This window comes from Papio anubis, chromosome 7 (assembly GCF_008728515.1).
Source record: "Papio anubis isolate 15944 chromosome 7, Panubis1.0, whole genome shotgun sequence".
Lineage (NCBI taxonomy): Eukaryota > Metazoa > Chordata > Mammalia > Primates > Cercopithecidae > Papio > Papio anubis.
The window spans coordinates 134519727-134529773 of NC_044982.1; the positions used below are offsets into that span (position 1 = coordinate 134519727).

The 10047-nt window shown below is 37.5% G+C and overlaps 1 protein-coding gene across 1 annotated transcript in view; it reads right to left on the minus strand.

The window, feature by feature from the left end:
• The window catches only part of LOC116275910 (WD repeat-containing protein 72-like), a gene marked incomplete at its 5' end in the record, with an annotated part of 143800 nt that extends 141003 nt beyond the window's left edge, over window positions 1-2797 (minus strand). The window contains one exon of the mRNA XM_031668986.1: window positions 2531-2797. Coding sequence (XP_031524846.1) covers window positions 2531-2797 — 267 coding nt within the window. The remainder of the gene's footprint in view (window positions 1-2530) is intronic.
• Window positions 2798-10047: the final 7250 nt, after the last annotated feature.

Sequence of the window (10047 nt, forward strand, 5' to 3'; positions counted from 1 at the left end):
TGCACTGTGATTGTGCTGGAGTGCAGTGGCACGATTTCTAAAAATAAGACCCTGCCTCTAAAAATAAATAAATAAATAAATAAAACAATCTCAACAGCCTAACTCTATCAGGATGAAATGCTAAGAGAAAAAGTGTATAGCAGACCATGAAGATATCCAGTACATAATTTAAAAAGATACAACTTAGGAGAAGCATAAAAAATATTGTTCTAATTAGCACTAAATTTAATAATAAGAGAAGTATAATATATAGGACAAAAAAGGTGATAGTCCTGTCCAATTGAGTTTATCTCCGAATGTAAAGAATGAAAGTTTGAAATTGTAGTCATCTAAGGGGCAAAAGCAAGAAAATAAAGTTGAAATCAGCCTGTAAGTAGGAAAACAAGATTCTGGCATTTTATTGCTTCTTGAAGTCAACGAAGAAACAAAATTACATAAAGAAAATGAAATCTATATATATTATTACCAGTACCTAAAGAGTAACTATGAAGCTCTTCAAGAGAGTGAAATACATAGCAGTCAGTTTACCTTCTGGGAGTTAAACTAGTAAAAATGACACTTGATGAATGAGATTTGCTCCTGCAGACCCTAGACATCTTAAAGGCATAGGTCAAGAGACATCCCCCAGTTCTCACCTACTACTCTAGCATATAATTTCCACTATAAGATGCTAACTCTGTTATGAATGGTGAGCAACAAAGACACACCAAGATGGGAATGCTTGGCAGCTGGCTCAGCTCACTCACTGGGCTTTATTCACTACAGCCTTATGATACCTAAGACTGTCAGTGTGATTCAATTTCCCACCTTATGTTCAGCTGTGAATGTTGAAGTTTCAAAGCATCTCTATAACTGTCCTTAGAAAAATGACCTTTTCAAGTTAAGAATAGGAAAAATAGGTTTCAAAAACCTAAAGACAATGGATTGAATGAGAAAAGAAAAAAAGCCGTTACCTAATCACCAGCTTCAATATCTGAAGGAGGAAAATACAAACAAAAGCAGGCGTTCTAAATGGAGTCTTAAAAAGAAAAATCCAAAATTCAGAAATTTTTCCATGCATTATCAGCCTTGACCAAGGGAGATGGTACTCTGCTGGGCTGAGAGCATTGGTTACATTCTACTCTCAGAGCTCAATGGATGAATATTCTCTGGGCTCTGACTCCATGCCCATGAAGAAACTCTGTGTTACAATTTCCCCTGGCCTCAGCTTTGCTACAGTGAGAATGTACCAAGCAACAACCAGAATGCCAATTAAAGAATTGTCATTCTAGTTTATATATTCATTTTTGTAGGTATTTAGTTAGTGTGACTGAGTTCTCACAAGGTTGACAAATCCTAGACTCACTTATAAAAATCTAAACCAGGCCTCTAAACCTAAAAAGCTAAAGATCACATGCTAGCACCCCTGCCCCCAACTCTGCTGCTTTGAGGCATGGCTTTAATGGCCCATTGGCCTTTCTTGATGATGACATATTCCTTTGCCTAACTATATACATACACATGAGATAAAATAAGGTCTTATTCTATGTCCTTATTAATAGTATATTACCAGTCTTCATAATACATTAAAATAACAGAAAAGATGAACAATATGTAATTAAGAATCAGCAAAACCTTGATTTAGCAATCCCACTTTGAAAAATATATCCTTTAAATAATCTGCATGAAAAAAGCTTTAGTTTCATAGATGTGTTATTTAAAAAGTGAAACATAAAAACCAAGCCATGTATCAAGCCATAGAGAAACGATCTATACCAGCAATGATAGAAACACCACATAGAGCATAATGCAGCCATTAATAACAAAAATTACATATTAATACCATGAAAATATGTTTACATGAAAAAATACATTTGATATGTACATATAAATGGCATAGTTACAACAGTATGTTGAGGGGATAATTTGGAGGTGAAAATATAAAAAGATGGAAAATAATCCCTTACAGAAATCAGATTAAATTACTATATCATATTTACACATAAAAAACAATAAACCTAGCCAAATTTCTGCTAAGCCGGTTGGCTTGGTTTATGAGAATAAATGCCAACTCCATCACTGTGTATTCACTGAGGCTTAGAATCCTAGAGAGTTAGTGATCCTACTGATACTGGGTATATCAAAATAATTATCCATACTGTGATCTAGTTTTTCTGATTTTTTTTTTGTTTGTTTTCAATCAGCATTTTTAAGAGGTCAGATACTCTTAACCGAAAAATAAAAATAGATCCAAACTACAGAATATAAATGTTTTCCCTTCCTTATGGAAAACGACCTAGGATTCAAGGGTTAATATAAAATGGACTCAATTTTGACAAGCCAGAATCTATTTTGTCAAAAATCATGCCATAATAAGTATAATAGTCACTCAAAAAGTTACACTGATTCACCCAAGATTACTTGGTAGATGCAGCAGTCTCTTAGTTCTTGTTTTTGTGCTGATACTTAAGTGCCATGTATTTTTAAATGCATCTAACTTCTTATTCAGTTGATAATGTTCTTTGTGAATATCAGCTTGATTTGAACTTACCTTACATGAAGACTCCACTTGCAGACTAGGGCAAGGTAATGGCCCAAGCTGGTAGGGGCTGGAGGATCTCTGTTCTATACTTTTGTGCTTAAGTGTCTCTGAGGCAATGGGAAGTACAGACTTCACAAGCTGTGAATCATCACAACAATTAAGAATAATTCGTGCTCTTTCTCCTGTCTCATGTCTTTCCAAAGTGCCTGGAAAACAAGAAGTAAAAATGTCAGCAAAATATTTACCCCAACAGAATAAGACAGAACAAAACACTCTTTAACAGAAGAATCACAGTCCTTTAAGTTATCGTGCCTTAGTATCTTGCAACCGAAAAATAGCCTGGGAGCTTTTTCTAAATTATTCAAAACACTTGCTCATAAAGGCTGAACTTATGGATTTGAAAAGCTCATCTTCCTCTTTGTGCTTCTTCATCCACTGAAATCAACAGGAGATTCAATAGTCTTTAATAGTAAAATCTCTAACTTATTATACAGTATGCAAGTGATCAATAACACATAACTATGGAATATTTTAGTGCTGTCCCCTAGTGTTCCAACTCACAAGCAACAGAGAACCCACAGTGCTTTGCTTGGGTTCCTAGGCTTGAAATGTTTCTATTGGTAACATATAATTTAAATGAATGGAGCAAGTAAGAACACGGATGCTTTGTGTACTGCCTCCCTCACCCAAGTGTCCCCGCAGGGCTTTGTTGTTTTATTGTTGGGATTGTTGTGATTATATCCTTTGGCTTTTATTTCTTACGTTATTAGAAGGGGAAAAAAATCCTTTGCCTCTGTCATTCTTCCAGTTTCAGAATTTAGGAGTGTTGTCAAGTTCAATTTAAAGTTAAAAAAAAAGTATAAAATAGACCAAAAGTATCAGAAACCAATTCACAAATAGTTCAATGTTTTTATAAAATACAATGCCATACACTCAGTGAAATATCAATAAATATGAATTAATCATGTTCTCTGTCTCTTATGAGTTCATTTGCATTATTCATACTATATTAAATATATAGGTTATTTCCTACTGAATAAAGACACCAATGAATACTAATTTAATAAACAATACCTAAATATAGACTTTATTTCATATTCTTTCCTACCAGTGAGAAAGAAATAGATGTACTATTTATATTGTTCAGAAAATATCAAATTAATTACAATAAGAAAATAGAAATAATAATTGTAGGCCACTATGTCTTTAGATAAAAAGATTGGTAGATATATTTGAAGATTATGATGATTTTATCCTTTCTCATTTCTCTCCCACTCTTCTATAACCTTCTTTTATTACAACTAAACTACCATTAGCTGGCACCATGGATTCTGAACCAGTAACAGTTACTTTGCTCAAATAACAGGCAGAACTTCAGTCTCGAATCCCTTAACAATATAATTTTATTGTAACATTTCTACATTCATAAATAAACATCCTTATCATACAAACTTATAAACATGTTATTCTTCTAAGCTTTCCTTTTCCATCAAGATTGATATATCTGGCCGGGTGTGGTGGCTCATGCCTGTAATCCCAACACTTTTGGAGCCCGAGGTGGGCAGATTGCCTGAGTCCAGGAGTTTGAATCCAGCCTGGGCAAGACGGCAAAACCCCATCTCTACAAAAAATAAAAAAATTAGCCAGGCAGGGTGGCGAGCACCTACAGTCCCAGCTACTAGACAGGGCTAAGGCAGGAGGATCTCTTGAGCCCAGAAGGTTGAGGCTACAGTGAGCCAGGATCATGCCACTGCACTCCAGCCTGGGTGACAGAACGAGACCCTGTCTCAAAAAAAAAATAAACACAAAGTCTATCACAATGGTATGCAACAGCTAGATATTCTGGGACTTTAATTTTTATAAATTAGGAAAAAATATTGATCTATTTTCTGAAGGATACACTTCAGGGAGAAAAAATTATTTATAGATCAACAAATGAAGCTGACAGCAACATCAAGAAAACTCTTCCTCTCAAGACTGACGATAAGAAAAGCTTCAGAAACCAAAGATAAGAGTTATTACTGCTTCCTGAAAACTACCGCATTCCAGAACTTGGAACCGTGTTACGTGGTAAAATTTACTGTCTTTCTGAGAAGTCCCTCTTTGAAAATGGTATCATCCTGAATATTTTCTTCTCACAAGTTCTCTGTGGCTCCTCAAGCTATGATATTTTTTTACATATTTTAGGAATGATTGGGAAAGAACTTATTGTACTTTAATACATTTGTTATGTGCCTTATGCAAAATGTATACATTCTATATATCCATGTTTTATTGTATACCTGATGTCTGACCCAAACACAACTATTTCTCGTATTTTTTTAATGATGAGAATAGTTTATCTACAAATTTAGGTAGTTGTAATCCATTTTCATTCGCGCAGATAATTAATCTGTCTGAGTATTTACTATGCTACCATGTACCATCTATCATGCCAGATGATGACAATGTATAGTATATAAGAATGACTCAGTCCAGGTCCCTGAGCGCTTCCTTAAAACCTAATGGTAGTACAGATGCAAGAAACATCTGAAAACTGATAAGCTGCAATATTTAAAGTAACACCTAAGCTATTTCCACCGAAAACTAAAAATCTCCCCTTCTAAAAATGTTAGACATTTGGTTTTGTGTACAAGAGTTTCTGTCAAGATTAGTTATAAAATAGTAGAAAAATAATGAATATTTTGTTTCAAAGAATTGATTAAGGCATACACATGACATAAGGAGTGGTTAGAGTCAATCAATTTCTGTAAAAGATATAGACAGACAAGTAAACTACATGTTCAAAGCAGTAATTTAATTTTGCAATAGGTTCACGATGGCAGCTTTTGAAAGACCTTGGTCAAAATTCTGACAGTGGGTGGGCATTCCCACATGTGCTAGTTATCAATTTATTGCCTCAGATTCAAATTCAGCCTTCACTGCCTGCTTTGTGAAAATGAATATGGGCTTGATAAATATTTTCTCGTTTATCAGCTGGTGAAATATTAACCTTTGGGGACAGAGGGTGCTGGAAAGACCAAGTAGAAGAAAGGGTTAAGGCCAGGTGTGATGGCTCATCCCATCCTAACTGTAATCTTAGCACTTTGGGAGGGTGAGGCAGGTGGATCACAGGAGTTCAAGATGAGCCTGCGCAACATGGAGAAACCCTGTCTTTACAAAAAATACAAAAATTAGCCGGGCATGGTGGCAGGTGCCTGTAGTCACAGCTACTTGGGGGGCTGAGGTGAGAGGATCACTTGAGCCAGAAAGTCGAGGCCGCAGTGAGCTGTGATCATACCACTGTATTATAGCCTCGGCGACAAGGTCAGACCATGTCTCAAAAAAAAAATAAATAAATAAAAAGAGGAAGAAGCAGGAGGAGGAGAAGAAGGAGGAAGAGGAGGAGGAGGAGGAGGAGGAGGAAAGGAGGAGGAGCAAGAAAGAAGGGAAAGAAGAAGGGGCAGAGGGAGGGGAAGGGGAGGAAGAAAGGGCTTTTTCTTCTTGGTTCTGGTGTACTTTTCTTGGAGTAGTGTTAGTGGCTTCTCCAGTAAAGGTGTCGGTACTACATGACAGCTGGCCCAGCAGCACTTTGCATCCAAACACTTTCTTTGGAATACTCTTTGGGCAGTTTTGTAACAGCACCTCCAGCAAGACATCTCCCTGTGGACAGCTTTCTCTGGCACCCTCGAGGGAATATTTCTAGAAAGTTCCACCAGAACTACACCATAGCAGCGTCTTTGCCATTCAATACATATAACCATACCCTCTCTAGCAAGGTCAGGAACTTAGCCCTGGAGGGTGGAAAGGGGGGTCTTTCTTGGTTTCTTGATCAAGCTAGCACAAGTTCTAAGGCTAGGAGTCATCCTTCACATCTGCTATTCCTATATTCTTTAGAGTTCTCTTCTTACTAGTCAATCTCTCATATTCAAATTCTTTATGCTAGTTAATAATTCTTTATACTAAATTTTCTGTCTAAGTTACTGCATCATTTTTCTTTCCTGATTAGACCCTGATTAATACATTATGATACATCACTTATGATGCAGAATGTTTCCTTAAATATGTCTCCAAAGTTATGAACTTCATACCACTTCAGAGATATACTTAAACTATTAGAGAACCTATATAGCAAAAAAAAAAACAAAACAAAAAAGGAGGCATGACCACAAGGAAGATTTCCAACAAGCGATGCTTTTCCAACTCTAATATACTGCCTTGGGCAAGATACAGAATAGCTACTATTTCCAGATATTAAAGAAATGTAAGAAACCGAAGATTCACAAAATTGCTTAATTCAACTTCCAGTTTCAGGAGAACTTTTCTTTCCAAAGTAAACTCACTGATAATTAGAATTTTATTTCATTATAGTACGTCAAGAATAGGAGTTAATTCATATTTATTATTCATTTGAATCAATCTGAACATGACAAGGAAAGGTGTAGAGACATAGGTGAGTTAAGTACTACTGAAAGTTACACTACATCTCCTCCTTCAAAGTAGGTGTGCAAAAATATTCCATAAAATCTATTGTAAGTAAAATCTTTATTGTATAAAATGCTTTCCAGTAAATCTTTTGTATTTTTCTATTATTTATTTAATATGATTTTTATATAATTTGTTTTAATCTTAAACTGTGTAATAGTGCATTAGAGAGCAGAGCTAATCATAAGAAAAGATAGCTGAAAGCAATTAACATCTTGATAAGAAATGAAGGAAAGATCAGTTTCCAAAGTTGCGTAGTTTCCGAAAAGTCAGTGCAGAGAAATATAAGAAACAGCCAAGATAATCTCTGCAGATCCCTAGACCCGTATTGACAGGATTTTCACTTGTACACACTGCTTTCCCTGTCAATTCAACATACCCCACAGCGTACTTAATCAACTACGTTTAAAACCAGAGCTTTCTCTATGACCCCATGCACAACCCTGCCCATGTTCTTCCTATCTGTCCAGGCAGACAACAAGGACACATCATCACAGCATGGTGTGTAGAGCAGACTCTGGCATCAGACTGTCCTGTAGTTAAATCCTTGTTTTACCTTTGATGGCTGTGTGGCCTTCAGCAAGTTACTTTACATCTCTGTGCCTCAATATCTTCATCTGTACAATGGGGATAATGATAATCCCTACCTCATGGAGTTACTTGAGGATTAAATTGAGTAGATATAAGAAGGGCTTAGAGGTTTCAGCACACAGTGAATGCTGTGCTATATGACAGCCCTCTCTGTCACATGACAGAGGTCCTCACTCAGCTGCTGGTGAGCTGATTAACAAACCTCTTTGGCCCCCAAGCACTACAGTCTGCCTGACACCTAGGCCTGAGGTCACTGGGCATATGGCCAGCTTGGGCCCCCAAGGCTTCCTACCTGAAACTTGAACCTCCTCAATCAGCCTTTCCTTGCAGGCTACGTTATAATCAAACTCAGAGTAGGATTATATATTTGACTTATTTTTTAATCCTCTTCCGTACACCAGAATGGGGTCTGGCATAAATTAAAGGCTAGATAATACTTCTTAATAGATTATATGACATCAACAACCTGCTAATGATTTTTTTTTAAACTGGCTCTGCACTTGGGATTAAATCTAAACTCCTTGACCAAGAAGTCACATTCTCACCCCTGCTCTGCTTTCTCCCATGTCAGCCTCCCCTTATTCACAAATGAGATTGTTCTTTTTCTTTTTCTTTTGTTGAAAACAAACAATTTTTTTCCTGCTAGCTCTAGCACATCCTTCAGGTATTAGCTTAAAATCTCACCTCCTCAGAGAAGCCTTTCTAAAATAGATTCCTGTATCTTGTACTGTTTTCTATCTCAGCTTCTTCACTTTACAGCATTTACCACTTTTGTAATTGGTGTCCTTTATTTGCTTGCTTCCCCACCAGATACTAAACTCTTTTTGGCAAGTATGTGTTCCATGAGCTTGGTACAAAGCAGTTCTTTTTAAATATTCACTGAAGAAATTAAATAATTGTATCCTTTCCCTGAGGCAGTGAAAAGAGGTGGCTGTAAAGCATCAGAGCATACTAGGGCCTCAGTGTGACAAGATTTAATGCCAGAAATATGCACTATAAACTTAGACCCTAGAGCCCAGAAGAGGCCAACACTGCAAACAGTGCCATTCACAAGCCTGAGGCCTGTCCCAGCTTTCAGCTATGTTGCCAGGTCACTCCTGATGGCACAAGAACTTGTAATTGGAGACAGCGAGTCAGTTTCTGAATGTGACGTGTTGTCTTGACCTGTGAACTAGCCATTTCTTGCTTCATGGACTACAGAGCAGAAGATGCTGGTCTAAAGATGCGGGAAAAATAAGAAAATGCACAGAGAGAGGCAGAAAAGCAGAAGGAAGAAAGGGGAAAGGAAAAGAGAGAGAAAAAAGGGAAGAGGGAGAGGAGAGATGGGTAGAAGGAGAAAGAGGGAGGGAGAGAGAGAGAGAGAGAGAGCACTTACAACTTTCTAGTTTTGTTTCTAGTTCCTTCCTAAGGAATAGTGCCCCTAAAGTGTCTGAAATACACCCCTGAATCCTTAAAATAAACACCACTTTCTGATAACATTGACTTTACTTCTACTACTTCCTACCTAACAGGGGCCCTAATAAGAATGGGGCAGAGATGTTTCTAGTACGGTAAAGGCCAAGTTTAAGGAGGCCCAAATAGACAGTATGTAGAGTTCCCGGTAGAGATCAGAGCAGACACAAAGGCTTAAGCATTAGCAGCAGATAGGTGAGCATTAAATGCCAATTAAAAAAAAAATGCCATCTGCAGGTGAATTTGGAGTGAGCTGTTTCAGGAGATGAGCATAAACTCCGTTAGCAGTTTCTACACAAGAAAGAAGGAAGATTCTGAAACTGCTGTAAACCGGTATGTTGCCAAAACACAGCCCTCTTGTAAACCCATTAGGATTGTCAAATTTATAGGCATCTATAGTTTTTTTGTTTTGTTCTTAAATAGAGCAAATAATCACTTTGTGATGTAACGGTTATGAGATCTGATCTTGCAGTATCAGGCTGTCTTAAAGCACGACATGGAGAGTGAAGGATGCAGCCTTCAATTGCAGTAGAAGAGCAAGGCACAGAGTAAAGAGCACACTTCTATACATCTGCTCCAATGATGAAAAAGATCTAAACATCTACCTAAAGAAGGAGAAGAAGGAGCCATCACATTCTACACTTCAATTCCCTTCCAAACAGCCGGAAGTTGTTTCCTTGATTTTATGTTCCTTGAAATTTGTGCATATTTTTATTATTTGCTGTCTTCTACTTAAATATTTTATTTTGGCTGGGAGTGGTGGCTCACTCCTGTAATCCCAGCACTTTGGGAGACTGAGGCGGACTAATCCCTTGGGCTCAGGAGCTCAAGACCAGCTTGGGCAACATGGCGAAACCCCATTTCTACAAAAAATAGCTGGGTGTGGTGGCATACACCTGTAGTCCCTGCTACTCACGGGGCTGAGGTGGGAAAGTTGCTTGAACCTGGGATGTCAAGGCTGCAGTGAGACATGATCATGCCACTGCACTCCAGCCTGGGTGACAGAATGAGACTGTCTC